At 41.9% G+C, this 21,366-nt stretch overlaps 1 protein-coding gene across 8 annotated transcripts in view; it reads right to left on the bottom strand.

The window, feature by feature from the left end:
• The window catches only part of LOC149239196 (uncharacterized), a 381,661-nt gene that overhangs the window by 121,631 nt on the left and 238,664 nt on the right, over positions 1-21,366 (bottom strand). For 7 of the 8 annotated variants that reach the window (XM_089373345.1, XM_089373344.1, XM_089373343.1 and 4 more), the window contains one exon: positions 20,619-20,718. In XM_089373345.1, the coding sequence (XP_089229471.1) occupies positions 20,619-20,718 (100 nt within the window). Of the gene's footprint in view, positions 1-20,618; positions 20,719-21,366 lie in introns of those variants that run through there. The other variant, XM_089373342.1, reaches the window with a different exon arrangement.

Genomic DNA, 21,366 nt, shown 5'->3' with positions numbered 1-21,366 from the left:
TAAGCCGACATGGTGTGGAGGTTACATAATTCATATTTGACTCAATACTTAACCTTTTTACATGAATCAAAAGCCCAAGAAGGGTCTCTTTAAATGTACAATAACTCTATAGACTCGGAATAAATCCTAGAGATCCTCAATGGGGACTTTGGCCTAAAAAATGTTGACCCCAAGTATGAAACCCATGCTTTAATAAGTCACAATAATAATAATAATAAAATATTCTCTTTATTATTTGGACAAGTACATTACATGATGACTCAAGTACATTATTGAAGACCGAGCATAGTTACATTTTCCAACACTCTCTGCTCATCATCTAGATTCCCAAGGCCATCATGATGCTTAATGAAGGCTTCCTTTTGAGTGTTTAGTGCAAGGCATACTTGAAAATTTCTAAGAAAGCCATCAACGAATTCCTCAATAGATGAGATGCTCCTAGGTTCATGATTATGCAACCATGAATTATGACCATGGAGGGATCTCATGAACAACAATATAAGGACATCCTAGTGGACCACATTCATCTTTGAAGTATGAATAATAAATCTTTCTACATGATCATTTGCAGAGAGTGGATCACCATCAAATATGGGCACCCCACGTACCATCCTCCCTATGACATGATTAGGGTTCCCAGGGATGCTAGTTATGTCCAAAGCGGGAAAATCATCAAAGAAAGACATCCTATTGAGATATGCATGCAAATTATGTAGGATTCGCCAGGGTGAATTTAGATATGCCTAGAGAAATGCTTGCTTCACCCTACAAGCATTGACCTTAAAGTTCAATGAGGAACTAGGGGTTCGTTCTTCCCATGTAGTCGCCAAGAATGATATATCAATGATGTCATAAGGGAAACAAGACACACATCTTGTTTCCCCCGTAATGACGCCAAAAATGTTACCACTCAATCTAGCAGGGGCCCTAGGAGGAGTACCAAACGGACAACTACTAGAACAAATGGAAACAAAAGGACAAGGACCCACTGTCGCCTCAGTCGATTTCCCCTGTTCTTTACAAACTTTCACCGATGGGAGGAGTCCCAGTATAGCGGAAATCACTTGAATGATAAGATCGATGGCAAGGTGCAATGTGATTTCGAAGGCCCATTCAAAGAAGAGGCTCAATTAATGGTTCAAATGCTTAAAGAAAAAGCCTAAAGGCTCCCCAAGAAAGACCTATGAAGGATGACCTTGGGCATAGGAATATTTAATAATGATGAATGCCTAAGATCAAAACTTCCAAAATCCCTCAATTGTGATTGATGTGTTTAGACTAGGATTCAAAGTGAGGCAAGGATGGCTCATTCAATGGAAAGATTCAATTAAAGTGTGAGCTTTGGAAGAAGCTAGGGTGACTTTCCATGAAAAACGCCTTGAGAGAAATAGTATAAGAGACCAAGGTTTGAGAGATATACCGTGGTAAAGGCTCATCCAATGATCACTTATAATTAAGAGAAAAGGTTTTGAATGATGAACTACAAACTGAAAACCTTCAAGAAATCCCCAAGTCAAAGCAACTTCAAGGGTTCCCTCTTCGTGTGATAGCTAGGGCATCAATTTATTTAAAATTCCACTGTCGAAATTCGTTCAAAACTGGAGGATGCCTAGAAGAGATATAAATGAAGAAACTTGTCTGAACGAAATCCTAAAATTCTTCCTCCCTAAAATTTTGCACCAAACCTTAGAAAATCTCCTTATCCTCAGAGGACGAAGAAAAAGGTGAAGAAAAGAGGTGAGATAATAATATTTCGTTAATTTAAAGTGATCACCAAGGATCAGGGACAAGTGCCGAGCTATTGGGAAGATTGGAGTGAAAATGATTAAGATTTGGGAACTTCACTCTTCAAGGAGGCCTAAAGAAGCAACATCACTAATAATGGATGCAACTACATGACACCGTTAGACTTTTATACTTCGATATGCAAGATTTGATGGAATTTGAAGGTAAAAGGTGCACAAGCCACCCCTAGGAAAATGCATTCTTCTTGCCAAGATGAATAACATATGCAACGAGCCAAGATTACAAGCGTTTCATAAATTTGCAGTAAATTTTAAGGATCCAAGATTACTAGTGTTTCATAAATTCGCATTAAATTTTAAGGCACAAGTAAAATCATTACATAGCATTCCATACATTAGACATGAAGCATTATGAAATACAGATGAAAATAACACTTACATGAAAAAAAGAATATATCCATCCATAAACTTGCCAAATAGAAGCTCCAAGACAGATAGCGAATATATTCCACCCATCAAAATGCATGTAATGATCCAAATCATTCCACAAATTGCAGGTCTGAAATCTTTAGAAAGCTATATCCCAAATCCAAGCGATGATGAGAGATCAAATGAACCTCTCTTATATTTGTATGATCCACCAAAGGGTTCGAATGGCTAATTATGCCTAATAATGCCCCTACAATAAAAATAATGTGCAAAATAACATTTGTTTGGTGACAAGCCCACCAAATAGCTCCACAATAAGAATAATTAGCCTCTCAAGAGGGCCAAAATGATAGATAAGTAGCTAAGAGGGTCGTTGGAAGGCCAAATGAAGTCCAACATGTGCCAAAATACATAGAAGGGCTCCAAAAATAGTGATGAAGGGGATGACTCCTTGATCTCGAAGCAAATGACTTGTGATGCCCCTAAGTGGCTGTGGGGGCACAAAATCATTCTCATGGGTATCCAACTGAATCGAACAAGCATGTATCTCATCTGCAAGGACTTGAACAATGATGCAATCCCTCCCTTTGTCTACCAAGTGAGACACAACCCCATCCGGGCCCTGGATCAACTGCCACGTCTATGGTGCAAGAGTGTAGCCGACTAGGCAAGGTGGTCTAGGTGCATCATCATCATCAAATAAGTGGGACACGAGCAAGCAATGAATGGTGTTGAAGGATCCCATGGCATGGCTATCTACTCTCTACTATAGTGGAGGCCCATGGCTCTCAACGCACACCCTATAAATGCCAATATGACCCTCTGGAGGGCTTGGACCCCATATAGGGAGACCAAACCCCAAGATGAAGACCCACCTGCAATCTTGCATAAGATCCAATGTGTCTCCTCACCTTCTAGTACAACAAATCATTAGTGTAATTGAGCAAATGAGCTTACAAGTCATGGAACCAAGTGGGCACTTCATAGTGGCATGCCCTTCCATAATGGGCTTTAGAGTGTACAGGTGTCTCCAAGTTCAAGAAAGAGGTTAATCAAGGACCCTATTAAGTGGTTTCAACCTCTAAGGGAGTGATAAGTCCATGGTACATCCATCATATGGCAGGTGTCATGTGATATAATGATGGAACATAGTGGGGCATCAAGGAAGGCTCCAAGCCATATGCCATGGTACAAGAGTAGCTATGATAAGGGAAGCCCACACTTGGGTGTATAGATGTGGGAGCAAGCATGGTACATGAGTTACCTCGACCTTTGTTTTTCCACCCTTCTTCATATGCCTTTTTCTTTTTACTGATTTTTCATTTATAACTGCTTAGGGCTCCAGGGGATGAGAGCATGATGTGAATAATATAATAGTGAATACCCCCTTAAGGTAGGGCACTTCATCGCCCACTAACGGTTGGGACAATCATGGGTTCCTTAGTCATGTAGGGGGGCAATATGAGGGGCCCTAGGAACCAGGGTTAGGGCCATAATTATAGGGGTAGAGCTTATGTTTGCTTTTGCCCACATGCTAAATTTGTATGTCCCGACCATATTTTACATTTTATAGCGCATTTCCTGTTGAGACTTTTGAGAGTGGACAAATTATGCTTTTTTCTTTCTTTTTAGCTACATCAACCTTTGCGGGATTGTTTCAAACCCGACCCAAAGTGTGTGGAGAAGGGAAGGGGGAGGATAACTCCTTGTGGACCCAATGGACAAATGTGGAGCCAGATGGGAAATATGTGAAAAGGGGTTATAATGAGTAGAGGGGAGTGATGTATGTGATGTAAGGACCAACAAAATTTAAACCATTAATTTCTACAGAATTTACAATTACAATAGCCATTAATTTCTATAGAATTTACAATTACAGTCTATGCATAATTCATCAATTTAATTCAAATATTCATTCCTGGTTTCCGAGCTTGACATTGATTCCTTGTTGATATAGCTCCAATTGCTCTCGATACCAAATGACTAAATCCTCCCAGCCAAGCTAAGCACAACCTTGGTACTCAGCTCCAAAATACTTCCCAATTGGAGTATTTTGGTCCCTCGTGCCCAAAAGCCTCAAGAATAATTGCTCAATCTTGAAATTTCAGTTCAAATATCTAGCTCTGAATTCAATCTCCGACTCTATTTCTTCTTTCCCCAAAAACCCCTCTCCCTTTTTTGCCTCTACGTGCTTGGGATAAGTACTCTTCCTAGGCAGTCACCACCTTCTTCCACCGCCCTCATTAGATTTTATTAGATTTTATTTGACAGGTATGGCTTTATGTGTAATGGGAGATGCGGATATGTATTTATCTTGATATGGTTGACGTGTTTAGATATAAATAATTTTAAGTTTTTATGAAGTTTAATTATAATAATAAAATCAATAGTTATACATATATATCAAATTTTTGTTATATTAATTTAGAACTTTAACTTTATATATCTATATATATATATATATATATATATATATATATATATATATATATATATATATATTAACAATAATTAACTTATAACTTTACTCTATAATGATCACTATTTACATTAGAAGGATTGGAATTGTAAATTTTATTTAACAACTTTGTAAGTACAAAGTATTTAATATGTATATTTGAGTGTCGGATCTCTCTTTTTAGTAATTTAGGTATTTAGCCCCTTTTCTTTCATTTAAACATTTTTCCTAATTATTTAATAAGTATACTAGTGCAAGGCATGCAATGTGTGCATGTGTAGCTAGCATTTGCATACATCGTATGCATGCTAATACTTTTTGCTTATAGATTGAAATGGGTCATTACATGTGATGTCAGAAAGCGAGACCACACAACCTAAAATTGGGGTTTCCCATGTAGTGCCACTCCTGAAGCTAGTAGCCAATAGAGGAGATCCCATGAGACTAGGATATAGAGTTAACCATCAAGTTGGACAAGGGGAAAAGAGTATAGAACAAGCCCATTTTTTCCGCTGATTCCCCCCATTAATCCATGCCCAAAAGTGTCCATAATAAGTAAGCAAAAATACCCAACTACAAAATGAAAGCCATACCTTTGGTATTGGAAGGCCCACCTTCAAACATACGATCATGACATATGGGCAAGGGTGCATAATGGATGGCTCACGTGGCAGAGATGGTTGTACATCAAGTTATCTAGGGGCTGCAAGGGGCTGTTGGCTGCCAGCTGAAGACAATCTAAGAGAAAAATTTCTCCTATGGGTGTCACCTAGAGGTGGTGAGTAACACTACCTTACCTCACTTCAAACCTACTAGAAAGGCATTCATCACAAGTTAATAGTACTGGGACTCCTTCCGTTGGTAAAACTTTGAGAAGAGAAGGGGAATTAGGCAGTGGTGACACTGGGCCTCTTCTCAAGTATTGTTGTGCCCTCTAGCCTTTGCCTCTTCACAAGGCCTGCTAGTTTGTGCAACAAGATTTCTGGCGTCCTTGCTAGGGAAGAAGCGAGTTTGCCTTCCCTACATATCATTGAGGAATTGATTCTTGAGTGACACTAAACATATTCCTCTAGCAACTCCATTTCTTATCAAAATCCCTAGTTTACTGGGAGGTGAAGAAGTTGAAGACACCATTGCTCCTAGAACTATGCTTGCTACAAGAAAAGGGGAAAGAACTCCATCACCTATTAGAAATAAATTACTCCCCGAGTTAGAGGAAGTTATTAATAATACAAAGTTACAAACGTCAATATGAATAACCAAAATGCGAATGAAAATTGAAATGCCACTGCCAATAATCAAAATGCTAATCAAAATCCTCCTAAACCTAAAAGGTGGCATGTAGCATCTTTCAAGCCATTGAATTTTGATATATATCCCGATGCTCCTCACCCATTACCTGACAAATATCATGAGTGGTTACCTATGTTCAATGGGGATGGTACAAAAAGTGTTGAAAAACATGTTCTTGAATTCATGTGGGAGATTAGTTTCAAAAAAATCGAGGGAGAAGAAGACATTGTTCTTATGTTTTTGCATCATCTTTGGAGCGAAAATTAAGGGATTGGTATGCATGATTACCAAAGTGAAGAATTCCTGATTTTGAAACATTTGAAGAAATTTTCAAGAAGTGATGGGCTAATCACCTTGATGGATGTATGGCACTCGGTAAGTTCCTAAATATGATGAAAAATAACAATGAAACTATGCAAGACTTTGTTCAAATATTTGAAAGTGCATATTGGGACATGTCGGATAAGTTGAAGCCCACTGAAGATATTGTGTTGGAAAAATTTACACAAGCTATTGGGGACATTTCTCATACATCATCAAGGAAAAGGAAGCCAAGACATATAATGAGGCAAAGGGCATGGTCATTAAATTTGAACGAAACACTAATTCTTCCCGCATTGACCTTTTCAACTATCGCCGAGCCAAACTCCAAGTTGCCAAGAGCAAGAAAGATGATGGAATGAAGGAGTTTGTGCAAATGTTGACAAAGAAAGTTGGTGTAATATTCCTACTAGGAATTTAACAATGATCATCAAACAAAAACACCATATGCAACAAAAAAATTCAACATGCAACTAGACACCCATAAATTTGGCAAAAAATGCGCTAAGCCGAGCCATTTTATTAATATATCAAGGAGAGTACAAAGATGTATGGATTAGGTGCACCCGGGCTTGCAAAAGCAAGCCAGACAAGTCCCAAGTGATAAAATGTGTTGCCCAAATGATAGGAAGTATATCCAGAAAGGCAATAGTAAGAGCGTCGAGTTATTCCCAGTGAGGCAACACAGAGGACTGCGCAGTTGCTTCAGATTGGCAGTTTGATCTGTTGGAGAGAAATTTGTTCTTAGTTCCAGAGGTGGGGCAGAGGTCCCAGAGTGTAGGAGAGATGATTTCCTTAGCAAAGGTAGGCAAAACAACTTCATTAGAGACTGGTTGGAGGCTTCACAAGTTGACGTCATAGAGAATGCGCAGAGCACCACAGAGGGTCCAGGAGACCGAGTTTTCTGAAGGCATGATGTGTCAGGATGTAATATCCCTTATCAAGAATATTCCTTAAACACAAGCAAACTCCAACCAGAGATGAACTGGGAGGGCATTTACCAGATATGTTGCCTCTGAAAAGAGGACGAGATCTGGAGGTTACCTGGCCCTTTCCAGACTCTGTCTAAGAGTATAGGAGAAAACACACAAGTGGTATAGTAGCCGGGAAGCTCAAAGAGATAAAAATAACAATGGTGCAACATATAACAATATAACCATAAACAGATACTCAAGAAATGCAGAGAGAAATGCTAAGCCATTTTATTATACTGAGTAATAGAATGAGTACAGGAGGTGATCAGAAAGATGGCACCTCGACTTGCTCAAGGCAAGTGAAGAAATACACTCAGAATAGCAAAGGAATGGCCTCTCTCTAAACTGCGTCCAAGCTGTTGGAGAATTGTCGTGCTGCTGCTGCTGCTAGAAATCAAATGAGGATTTGGGGTTGTTCCCCTCCTCAGAAAATGTTGAAACTTTGGAATCGGATTCTACTTAGAAAACCCAGAAAAACCCAGAAAGCTTTTCTGAAATGGCCGACCCCCAAAAATCGCCCCCTTGAGGACCCATGCAATCCCTCAAGGCTCTGCGCTACCACTGGAATAAACCCACCACAACTCTGCTTGAAACTCAGCCAAAATCCTCCAATATGCAAGAGCTGATCCCCTGCTCAACCTCCCAGCACAAATCCCCCTGCAAAACCTCAATCCAGAACTCCTGCCAGAAAGAACTGCGTCATCCCTCTCAAGACTGCGTAGTCATCCAAGATGCTCAATCCTCCTGCCAAAATACTGATGAAACTACTGCAAAAATACTAATGGAAATACCTTGCCTGAGCAGGCACTCGAAGTCCCCCAGGGCTAAGGGTGAGATCTCTAAACGGAGACACTCAATGCACTAAACAGTGTTGCAGACTAGCTAAACAGCCAGCGTGCTCTAAGTCGAAGTGACTAGCTCAAATGCACATAATTGAATGATCAAAATAAGGGGGCTCCTCTCTCTTTTATAGCTTCTGCCTCTCTCAATCCCAATGCTCATCTTCTCCTGCGTGATTCCCCCTTTGCCACGTGTTCCTCCCCTCCTGCGCAGTCCCTCCATGTGTTTGCGTGGGCTCCATTTCTGCGTCCCCCTTTTGGCCCCCTTGGCTCTCCCTTTAAGTCACAACATTGTGCTACTAGGAAATGACTTTTATTCTAAAAGTGAGTTATGTCCCCCTTTCTCACTTTTTTTATTGGCAAAATCGAATATTCCAATTAATTGGGGCTAAGTAAGAATATTACAGTCTCCCCCAGCAAAATGTTGCTTGTCCTCAAGCAACTGAAGTGATGGATGTTGTAAGATCTTCTCGTTCTCCCAAGTGGCATCCTCATCTGGCAAATTCTTCCACCTCACCAAGAATTCTCGGACCATCCTGCTCCGCAGCTACCTCTCCCTGGTATCAATGATAGCCTCTGGCGACAATACCAAATGCCCCTCATCATCCATAGGTGGTAGCTCATCTGTCACTGTTACCTGCTGCCCCCATGCCTTTTTCAGGCATGATACATGAAAAATGTTATGAATCTTGCTACCTTGGGGTAGCTCCAACTCATATGCAACCAGTCCAATCCTGCGTATCACCTTGTATGGCCCATAAAAGCGGGGCTTGAGCTTTTCAGCCCCCTTCTGCTTCAGTGACGACTGTCGGTATGGCTGTAATCATAGGTAGACCATGTCCCCCACCTCGAACTGCCTCTCTACCCGAACCCTGTCAGCGTACAACTTCTGCTAGTTCTGCGCTGTAGCCATGTTATCCTTGAGAGCTTGAAGAATATCCTGACTCTCTTGGATCCAAATCTTGGCTCTAGGAGCCCTGCTGTCACCAAACATCACATCAACAAAAGATAAAGGATGATACCCATATAAGGCATAGAATGGTGACATACCAATGGATATGTGATGTGAAGTATTGTAGCAATACTCCCCTAGATGCAACCACTTCAGCCATGCTCGCTGCTGCCCACTGACATAGTTACGCAAGTAGCCCTCCAGCCACTTGTTAACTATCTCTGTCTGCCCATCCGTTTGTGGGTGATAACTGGTACTCGGAGTCAACTCCGTCCCCACCAACCGAAAAAGCTCCTGCCAAAACCCGCCCATGAAACGGCTGTCCCTGTCACTGACGATGGTCTTAGGAAGACCATGTAGCCTGAAGATCTCCCTGAAGAACAGCTCGGCCACTTGTGCTGCTGTGTAGTGTGCAGATATGGCAAAGAAATGCACGTACTTTGTCAGTCGGTCAACGACGACAAAGATACAATCCTTGCCCTGTACCGTGGGCAATCCTGTGATGAAGTCCATCGAAATGCTCTCCCATTTCCCCTCCGGAATGGGTAGCGGCTGCAATAAACCCGCGGGATGGCTCATCTCTCCCTTGTTCCGCTAGCAAACATCGCACTCCCTGATATGCCGGAGTACGTCCTCCTTGAGGCCCTTCCAGGAGAACCTCTCTCTAATGGCCCTGTAGGTTTTGGTAAACCCCTGATGGCCTGCCAATGGTGAATCATGTGATGCCTGGAGTATCTTCTTCTTGAGCTGAGACCCCTTAGTCAAGAAGATCCGATCCCTGTAATAGATGATCTCATCAATCACCCTGAACCTATCATCTGCCACCTGCCCGTCCAGAATCTCACATGCAAACCTGTCCTTGGAGTACTCTACTAAGAGTCGAGCCCTCCAGTCTATATCCAAGCTCATAAGAGACAACGTGGCTAGTCTACATGAAAGGGCATCTGCTATCACGTTGTTCTTACCCTTGACATACTCAATGTCAAAGTCATATGCTTGGATCTTACTGATCCACTTCTGCTGCCTCTCCTACAACTGCTTCTGCTCCAAAAAGAACTTGAGGTTGTTGTGATCAGTCCTCACCCTGAACCTATTCCCCACCAAATACTGCCAGTACTTAGCCAATGCATGCATGATGGCCAACATCTCCTTGACGTATATAGAATACAACCTCTCGTGCGGAAGGAGCTTGCGGCTCTCAAAGGCTATAGGGTGACCTCCCTGCATCAATACTACGTCGATCCCTTCTCCCGACGCATCACACTCCAAAACAAATGGCTGCGTAAAATCTGGCAATGTAAGCACTGGGCAGCTGCTCATAACCTCCTTGAACCTGTCAAAGGCTCGCTGCGTTGTATCCGACCAACTGAATGCCCCCTTCCTTGTCAAATCTGTCAGGGTTGCAGCAAGCTATGAGAAACCTTTGACGAACTTCCAGTAGTAAGTACAAATGCCAATGAATCCTCGAAGTTCTGTCACGTTTCTCGGCTCCGGCCAATCTCTAATGGCCTTAATCTTCTCCTCGTGGACCCTCACTCCGTCCACTCCAATGATGTGTCTGAAGTATAACTCTCCGTCAACCCGAACTCACATTTGGAGAGCTTGGCATAGAACTGCTGCTCCTCCAAGATGTGTAATATTGTCTCAATATGCTGGAGATGCTCCTCCCACGTCCTGCTGTAAATGAGTATATCATCAAAGAAAACCAACATAAACTTCCTCAAGTGACTACAGAAGATGTGATTCATGCAAGACTGGAATATAGTTGGGGCATTGGTTAGCCCGAAGGGCATCACTAAAAACTCAAAGTGCCCATAGTGACATTTGAAGGCGGTCTTGGGAATGTCCTGCTCCCTCACGCGAATCTGATGGTACCCTGATCTCAAATCAATCTTTGAGAAGAACCGTGCTCCTCTCAACTCATCCATCAACTCATCGATCCTGGGTATGGGGTACCTTTTCTTCAGTGTCCTCTTGTTCAAGGCCCTGTAGTCAATGCACATCCTCAATGTACCGTCCTTCTTCTTCACCAACACCACAAAAGAAGCAAAAGGACTCGTGCTCAGTCGAATGTGCCCAAGAGCCAGCAACTCCTGAATGGCCCGCTCTATCTCGTCCCGATAGGCCTTGGGATGCCTATAAGGGGTAGTAATCACTGCCTGTATGCCCTGCTCAAGCTCAATAGTGTTCTCAAACCCCCGGTCCGGTGGTTGACCCGGCGGAATCTCCCCAAATACTATGGCATACCGGTCAAGGATGGACTGTATCTCCGGCTGCACTGTCTGCCCTGTAGTCCCTGCCTCCGATGCACGAAGCTCTACTGCCCACTCTATGTCTCCCTTTCGAAAGACTGCCTCCATACGATGAGCCGAAACAGTCTGAGGCAGATACGTATGCTGTCCTTGTATCTTCTCATGCCTCCCTCTCTTCTCATCATCCCACTCCATCTCTAGCGTCTTCCAATCCGTTGTGGACCTTCCCTAGAGTGATGAGCCATTGAACACCCAATATCATGTTAGTGTCCGGAATATCGACCACGAAAAAGTGGTCAGTCAATGTGTAGGTGCCCATCGTCACTGAAAGCTCTGGACCATATCGAGCACACGTCATGGTCTAATCTCCTGGGACCAAGACTGAAAACCCATCGAAGCTCTCTATCTGTATGCCTCTCCGCTCAACCATCTGTGCATCGATGAAGTTGTGGGTCGCCCCACTGTCAACCAAAACTGACACTTGCTGGCCATGTACCGTCCCTCGTACGTGTAGCGTCAGATACTTGGGAACTCCTCGCAATGCGGCAAGGGCCCCTCCGGTGGGTGCAAAAGATGCACCACCTGCTGCTGGCGGTGGAGGTGGCAAAAGTCCCTGTCCATCATGGCTATCTCCTCCCTCCACACCATCCTCGTCATCCTCTTCTCCACTGCTCTCGGAGAAAACCTCAATGAAATGTGCCTTGCCATCAGCACATCTATGTCTCGATGCCCATGGCTCCTAACATGTGAAGCACAACCGCTTCTTCTTCATCTCCCTCTTGACATCATCGTCAATCTGCACTCGTCCTGGATTCCCCTTTGGAGGTGGAATCCTCACATCCTTCCCCTTAGACTAGAAAGTCTGTCTCTAGGGGTAAGGTGTTCGGGTCCTCGATAAGACATCCTGTAGGTCCTGGGTCCTGCTGATAGCATCTTGAAGGGTGGTCGGTCTAGCGGATCTGACTAGACCCCGAAGTGGCTCTGCTAACCCCTCAACATACATATAGATCCTCCTTCCATGGATAGCTTTAGCACCATCACTGAGACCCTCAAGAAATCTGCAATGTAGGTCTCTGAGCTCCCTGTCTGTTTGAGCCTTGTCAGCTCAACAAAATGTTGCTCTGGATCCCTCTGATCAAATCGCTCCATCAATCTCCTAGTGAACTCGGCATATGTCGTCACCATGGAGTGTCCTAGTGTAACCATCCCATGAAACCACCAATCTTGGGACTCACCATCCAAATGCAATGTCGCCACCTTGATGGCCTCTGTGTCCAACATCTGGTTAAGCTAGAAATAAATGTCCAGCTTCTCCACCCAAGACTTTGCCGAACTGTTTGATGAGCCATCAAACGTATGCAAGTGGAATCTACTCGCTGCACAGTGGGTGTCACCATCATGAAAATTTCGATACCCTCTGTGATGGTCGTGGGGTCTACTATCCCACTGGAGCGGAACAAAATCACGGAATGAGAGGGCTTCCCTAAACTCTTGCCCATAGGCCTGGTACTCTGCAAAATAATCACCCATGTGTCCAAGCTCTACCTCCTGCTGGGCTACGGCCCCCATGTCTACTGCTAAGAAAGTGGGCATGGTAGAGCGTGTAGGGGCATGTGAGGCCACCTGCTGCGATGTATCACGCTGCTCTGGCAAATGGTGGGATGCACCCGATCCCTCACCAACCTGGAAAACCCATGAGCTCTCACGCTGTCTGGCCTCTACCGCCATGAATCTCTGCCCCATCACCTCAATCTGCCTCGACAGATCCTGCACTGATTTGAGGAGCATATCCGCAAATCTCTTCCCATCATCATCTGCCATTGGAGCCTCCTGCTCTACGTCCACCACCGGCTCCCTCTGTTCTGCGTCCACCACAGGCTCCTCCTGTTCTGCGTCCACCACCGGAACACAGCCTCCCTCTCCATAGGTATTCTCCAACCTACGCCTAGTGTCTCTATATCTCCGACCTCTGTAACAGATATAGGGTTTCTCCCCCTGCGTCATAGATTGCTAGCTCCACAGGCTGAGCCAGATCTATGCTCTGATACCATTGTAATATCCCTTATCAGGAATATTCCTCAAACACAAGCAAACTCCAACCAAAGATGGACTGGGAGGGCATTTACCAAATATGTCGCCTCTAAAAAGAGGACGCGATCTGGAGGCTACCTGGCCCTTTCCAAACTCTGTCTAAGAGTATAGGAGAAAACACACAAGTGGTATAGTAGCCGGGAAGCTCAAAGAGATAAAAATAACAATGGTGCAACATATAACAATATAACCATAAGCAGATACTCAAGAAATGCAGAGAGAAATGCTAAGCTATTTTATTATACTGAGTAATAGAATGAGTACAGGAGGTGATCAGAAAGATGGAACCTCGACTTGCTCAAGGCAAGTGAAGAAATACACTCAGAATAGCAAAGGAATGGCCTCTCTCTAAACTACGTCCAAGCTGCTGGAGAACTATCGTGCTGCTGCTGCTGCTGTTGCTAGAAATCAAATGAGGATTTGGGGTTGTTCCCCTCCTCAAAAAATGTTGAAACTCTGGAATCGGATTCTGCTCAGAAAACCCAGAAAGCTTTTCTGAAATGGCCGACCCCTGAAAATCACCTCCTTGAGGACCCACGCAATCCCTCAAGGCTTTGCACTGCCACTAGAATAAACCCACCACAACTCTGCCCGAAACTCAGCCAAAATCCTCCAATATGCAAGAGTTGATCCCTTGCTCAACCTCCCAGCACAAATCCCCCTGCAAAACCTCAATCCAGAAAAAGCATTGCGTCATCCCTCTCAAGACTGCACAGTCATCCAAGATGCTCAATCCTCCTGCCAAAATACTGATGAAACTACTACAAAAATACTGATGGAAATACCTTGCCCGAGAAAGCACTCGAAGTCCCCTGGGGCTAAGGGTGATATCTCCGAACGAAGACACTCAATGCACTAAACAGTGCTGCAGACTAGCTAAACATCCAGCGTGCTCTAAGTCGAAGTGACTAGCTCAAATGCACATAATCGAATGATCAAAATGAGGGGGCTCCTCTCTCTTTTATAGCTTCTGCCTCTCTCAATCCCAATGCTCACCTTCTCCTATGTGATTCCCCCTTTGCCACGTGTTCCTCCCCCCCTGCGCAGTCCCTCCATGTGTCTGTGTGGGCTCCATTTCTGCGTCCCCCTTTTGGCCCCCTTGGCTCTCCCTTTAAGTCACAATGTTGTGCTACTAGGAAGTGACTTTTATTCTAAAAGTGAGTTATGTCCCCCTTTCTCACTTTTTTTTATTTACAAAATAACTATAGAAGGGAAAATTTGGCAAAATCGAATATTCCAATTAGCTGGGGCTAATTAGGAATATTACACAAGATTGCTTGCGGAGGAAGGGTAATTCCATTCAATAATTTTGCCTAGATTTTCTTGCTGTGGATTGCCAATTTTATGCATCCATATTGTACTCAGATTTTCACTGCTGCATAATACAATAAAACCCTCATCTACTACACCAATTTTCCCCCATTTGGTTTTTCAAAGACTTGTCCAAAAACAACAGTGTTATTTTTGTGTGTGCTAGTATTTTCTCAGTTCCAACGCTATTTATTTTCCGCAGTTTTATATTTGAAGGTTGTAATGTGTTTATTTCGATGTTGTCAGAGCAATAAACTAAATAATTAATTTATCAGTTAGAAGAAATAATACCAGTTGCTACAATAGGATTCCGGTTTTCAAAATTTTCACATGGTATCAGAGCGTAAGTGATCATCGGGAAGATCAGAAGCGATAGGAGAGAATTTTGCTGCTCAGGAGGAGCAACAAACCAAAATTCTTGAGGCAGCGTAGTTCTTTGCCAGGCAGGTTGAGTTTCTTGGGGGAGTTCAATTTGTTTTCAGTGCAGGAGGCAAAAAAAGTTCCAATCTCCCAGATCAGTGATTCCAACAAGCAGAGGGAGTCGCAACAACTTAGTTTTTTGGCTAAGCAAATTCCTGGTTGGACACACAGGGTTTTGATGCAGGTTGCAGAAGAACAATCCATGTCAGGTGGAAGAGAAAAGCACACACAGCAAAGGGAAAGTTTTCCTCAAGGAGCTTTGAGTCTCGAAAGTTCGAATTTCTAGTTGCAGATTGGAAATAGCAGCTAGAAGAGCCACACATTCCAAAAGGTAGTGCGAATGGCAGAGAAACAACTGAGCACAAGGAAAGAGGGATTTTTCGACTTGATCAAACATGGTCACAGTTGAGCTGAGGGATCAGGATAGCTTGAAGGGTTCCTCCAACTATGTCATCTGGAAGGTCAAGATGTCCTTCTTGTTGGATGAATATGATCTGAAGCTCTACATAGACAGCGTTGTGGTAGTTCCTCAAGATGCGGATCAGCTGAAGGAATATAGGAAAGAGATGGAACCGCTGAAGCGGTTGATTTTGGATGGGGTCCGGGACCATATAGTCTCACATAGTGTTACTTGGGAGCGGGAGCGAAAGCGGGGAGTGGGAGCAAAAACAAAAGCGGGAGCGACATTTTCAGAAGCTCCCGCTTTGGGAGCGAATCCCGGAGCGTTTTTTATATAATATATATATTTTTTATATTTTGATACATATATGTCAACAAAAACATGTAGAATAATGAATTAGATATAAAAAACATAGATTGAATCATATAACAACAATCATCTAGAAGTTATAATCTTCATCAACCACGTCCACAAGTTAGTAACATAGTAACATACAACATATTGAGTCTCATGATTCATCAATCTTAAAGTTTCAAGCTTTCAAAATTCAATATATAACATTTATCATCATTGATCACCAAAGTTGTACTTGTAAGCTAAGTGTAACCATTACAACAAATAATATCTAACATGAAATGAAATGTTATAAAATAAAATGAAATGAAACAACTTTCAACTTTCATGAAACATCATATTCATAATTCATTACTAATGAGTTATAATTGCCAACTTCAAACTTAAATTGTCATATATTGTTTAAAAAAATATTATAAGAAATATGACAGAGTCAATAGTTATAAAAGCTACTAGAAACTAGAAAAGAGAAGTAAAACTATTATCTATTTCTTATGCTTGGGCCTCTTGCCACCACGAGAAATGTCTAATTTTTTAGTCTTGTTGGAAAATTAGGATCTTTGTCATTAATATCACCCTCTAAGCATTAATATCCAGATGTATCTTTGTCATTACCTCTGTATCTGTATAGGGATCTTTGTCATTAATATCACCCTCTAAGCATTAACATAAGATAGAAAAAGCATATCATGTCAAGTCAAGATTTTGTTTGAGTGATGCATACATTTTTAGGAGGGTCATGATAGAGGAGTTCGACAACCAATGTCACTAATATCAAGGTACATAGGGGGATTGGTGGACTTGATTAAATACGAGTTCCATACCCTAATACATGACAAAATTCAATGGAAACATTGCAATCCCCAAATCCTGAAATCCTGAAAAACTAATAAGTCTGTTGGATTTTGAATGAAATATAAAATTCTACTTTCTCCATATGAAATCCAATGAGGCCAGAACCACTCTCAAACATCCTGAGTCATTTCATGGTAATGTTAAAAATTTAAGTAAAAGGATGAAAATGAAGATTAAGGAGAATGTCACTTTTACTTTAAGAATTTAACATTACCATGAATAGCATATCAATACTAGGGCCTAGACTTGATCATTAAGTTGCCCCACTCAAAAATTATTTGTTTCTTTCAAAAAAATTGCATTTCGAACATTACTACAAAAAAAAATTGCAAAAAAGGCAAAACGCTCCCGAAAAGGCAGGGAGCGAAAAAAAAATTTGGGAGCGCGCTCCCGAGTCGCTCCCGCCCGGAGCGCGGATTGGGAGCGGGATCGAGGGAGGGGGGGGCGCTCCCCCGCAACATTGGTCTCACACATAACTGGCAAGCATACTGCCAAAGAGATGTGGCATGCTCTCGCCAAGCTATATCAGGCACTTCCGAGAGTGGAAGATGTTCCTGGAGGAGAAGTTGAGACACATCAGGATGCAGAAAGGGGAAGGCATAGATCCCTTCCTCACCAAAATCCAAGAGGTCCGAGACTAGCTTACAATTGTTGCGGCAGCGCCTCAACCAACAAAGCTAGTAAGGTTGGCACTGAATAATGTCTCTAAGAAGTGGCAAGTTTTTGTCCAAAGCATATTGGGCAGAGACAAGCTACCAGAATAGGACAGGATGTGGTCAGACTTGCAGCAGCAGGAGTTCAGGCGAGCTCTATTAAAGAGCTCCATCAGTGGCAGCAGTAGCAGAGGATCGAAGGTGGTGAAGAAGGAGGAGAATGTGACCCTGCATCAAAGGGTCCCAGACAGGGGCAGGGGGAGCAAAGAAGGAAAAAGAAGGACCTGTCAAAGGTCAAGTGCTTTAGGTGTGGTGAGCTTGGTCACTATAGCAAACAATGTCCTCTCAGGAAGGACAAGTCAGAGAAGCAGGACCAGCAGGCAACTTCTGCAGAGATCAACAGGTTGTCCTCCAGGTTGGAGGAAGACTTCACGATGTTCGCAGATATACCTCAAGGAGTGAGGTGGGGAGATTTGGTATTGTAGTCCCAAAGAACTACAGAGATTGCACAGGTTCCTTGAGGAGTCCACCTCATGGATCAGTGCTTTGCTACAGGGGCCCACAGTATTCAGTAGCAGGATGGATCAAAGGCAGTTGATGCAGTCAGTACCAAAGTGACAGTCGCAGACTAGTAGCAATCAGATACTGATGAGCGCAGTGCAGAGTTGACAACAGAGAAGGTGGCTCAGTGCAAAGTTAGCAGCAACACAGATTCTTCAGTGACAATGCAGATGCTAGTAATAGTCAGACACTCGGGAGACAGATGCATCATATTGAACAAAGTTGATTCAGTATTTTGGATGTTTTTCAGTTGCAAATGTTGCAGTTGCAGCAGGAACAGATGAGAGGGAGTTGCAGTGCAGATGCAGAATTGGCAGCAGTATAGCAGTGTCAGCAGCAACATAGATGCACCATTAGAGTTGCGTAGTAGTTGGTGGGCAGCAGCAGCCAGACATCAACAACATGATAGGAGATGATACAGAGACAGAGTGTTGTGGTAGGGTGTGCAGCACTAGAACACATTCCTCGATAAGAGAGAGTGTTAGTTTTTGTAGCATCAGATGTGTTCTAGCCACGAAATTTGGTGGAGACGCTAGAATACATGAGATCTCTAGGACCCAGAAATCGTTTCTGGAAATCCCACCTAAAAGTGGCTTAATTAGATTATTAACCAATTTTTTTTAATGTTTCCTAAGTCTAAACTTAGGAAAACCGGTTAATTAATTAGTATTAATTAATTCAAGGTAAGAATCATCTAGAAACTCACACAGATCGATTCCAAGATGATCCTAGCCATCAAATAAGTTTTAATCTTGGTCGTTGGTGCTCCAACAATGGATTATAAGAGGAAGTCAATTAGCACTTGGAGAACACACTAGAGAACACCAAAAATTTGATTTCCTTGGCAAATCGATTTCCAGAGTAGCAACAGTCAGCTGCCAGAGAGCAAAAGACCGAAGCAGTGAGTAAGGGGCAGGGACAGTGAGTCTAGAGGAAGTTTTCCAAATCCGGAGAGGCAACAGCAAGAGGGCTAAGTTATTCCCAGTGAGGCAGCACAGAGGACTGCGTAGTTGCTTCATATTGGCAATTCGATTTGCTGGAGATAGATTCATTCTCAGTTCCAGAGGTTGAGCATAGGTCCCAGAGTGTTGGAGAGATAATTTCTTCAACAGAGGCAGGTAGAACGACTTCATCAAAGACTGGTTGGAGGCTTGACGTCATAGAGACTTCGCAAAGTAGCGTAGAGGCTGACGTAGAGGGTCCACGAGGCCGAGTTTTTTGAAGGCAGGTTGTGCTAGGATTGCTTGTGGAGGAAGGGTAATTCCCTTCAATAATTTTGCCCAGATTTTCTTGTTGTCGATTGTCAGTTTTAGGGATCTAGATTGTACTCATATTTTCACTACTGCATAATAAAATAAAATCCTCATCTGCTGCACCGGTTTTCCTGCATTTGGTTTTTCCGGGTATTTTGTCCAAAAACAACGGTGTCATTTTTATGTGTGTGTATAAGTATTTTCTCAGTTCCAACTCTATTTGTTTTCCGCAGTTTTATTTGTGAAGGTTGCAGTGTGTTTATTTCGATGTTTCCATAGCAATAAATTGAATAATTAATTTATCAATTAGAAGAAATAATACCAGTTGCTGCAATAGGATTCTGGTTTTTGGAATTTTCACAAAAAAATGATTTTCAATGGTTGGAGAGATTGTGGAGGCAATTTTACCATTTTTCAAGAATAAAAGTGACTTAAATAAGATAAAATAAAAGTCACTTAAATAAAATAAAAGGGAGAAGCTTCTAGAGTGGGAGTAAAATAATAAAATAAAAGTGCTTCTAGAAGACTAGAGAGATATCCATCGAATTGTTAAAAGGACGGGTAGAAAGCCATTTGTGATATCTAGGATTGGTGGTATTTTCCTTTGGAGAATTTCTAGAACTTGGATTTCAGGATCAGAGAGCCCGAGATGAAAACCCTTGGGTTTCCTTTTGTGAGTTGGACGAAAACCCAACACACTGTTGAGGAGGCCTTAGGCAGAAATCTCACGGAGCGTCGTCAACATCAGATGTGAGCAGATCTGGAGCGGATTTGTGGATTGGAGTGGGGATCATCCAAATCTCCAATTTGGGCGCTATTTCCAGTTCAGATTTGGGAGGCCAAGATCAACATTATAGCAGATATTTTGTAGGCTGCATTTGTTATGTCTCATCTATTTTCCAGTTTGTATTGGCATGTAAAACCTTATTTTAGTTAATATAATAAAGCCGAGTTTAGCTGCATTTCTGGTTATTTCTCATGTTGCAATATTTTGCCAAAGTAGCAACACTATGTATTTATGGGCCTTGCAATAAATCTAAATAAACTGTTGGAAATATTTTTCGTATTAATTTTTGCACATTTTATGGAGTTTTAGAATGTGTTCCATGGAATAATATTGCCAAAATAAAATCCCTGTGAATTTAATGAAAATATCCAAACATGATATTACACAATATATCATGATAAGGGCAATATATAGTCGATAAACACAACACTAGTTTATACTCAAAAGCCAAGTGAAATACAAGAAACAATATAAAAATAAGATTATTATGATTATATAGTACATCATCAAATTGTTTGAATAAAATAAAGAATTTGGAGTTCTTTACTTCATAATATATTTTAAACCCCACTCTAATGCAAACAGGCAAACTATGTTTAAATATACCCAAGTATATACAAAGATACCATTTCAATAATCATGCAAATCAATCAAGAAATGGAATACAAACCCATTGTAATTCCTTGAGAAGCAACCATAGGGATGTCACGAAAAGGACTTTTCAATGCTCGTATATATTGCTCACCACCTAGCACTGTAACTGGATAGATCTGGACCATAATATGATAGCCAACCAAATAGTATTCAATGAGAAAAACCATAAACTAAAGAAACGATATAGAGATATAAACTCATAAAGGCATTTACAAAACTTATAAAGATTCAAAATGATTTTGTCTAGGATTAGAAAATATATTCAAACAATAGATTGTGCTAAGCTTTAATAAACATACAAGCTATGTGACATCAACTTTTGACAAACTACTTTTCTCAATTTCTAGTGTTTTCTAACAAATATGAAATATTATGTATTTTTTAAAGATGGCAACTCAAGGACTATGTCTAAAAGATGGAAAATTCATTAGAAAATGATTCTTGTTACTGCAAAATATAGCAGGCCTGGTGCAAATCCCCACTACGCAATCTAGGTCTTATAGTAACTACTAACAAGAGATCAGCCACCAGTGTCACCTCAATGGTTTCTCACCAGCTATTTAGCAGTGAATTGAAATCCACAAGGGAGGCTTCCCAATAAAGATCATCTAAGGATATTCAATAAATAAAGGCTTCATGGTGATGCAAGGTCTAATGATTAGAGGAAATGTATTGGTGGAGCCTATAATGGCTAAGATAAGATTTACCAAAGTCCAAGTACACTTCCTTAGAAGTTAGAACCTATGTAATTCAAAAAAGAGATG

Source organism: Pinus tabuliformis, chromosome 8 (genome assembly GCF_031772625.1).
Source record: "Pinus tabuliformis cultivar Carrire ecotype Pingquan chromosome 8, CPIR1, whole genome shotgun sequence".
NCBI lineage: Eukaryota > Viridiplantae > Streptophyta > Pinopsida > Pinales > Pinaceae > Pinus > Pinus tabuliformis.
The sequence above is the reverse complement of the archived record's forward strand: the minus strand, read 5'-3'. Positions and strand labels throughout refer to the sequence as shown.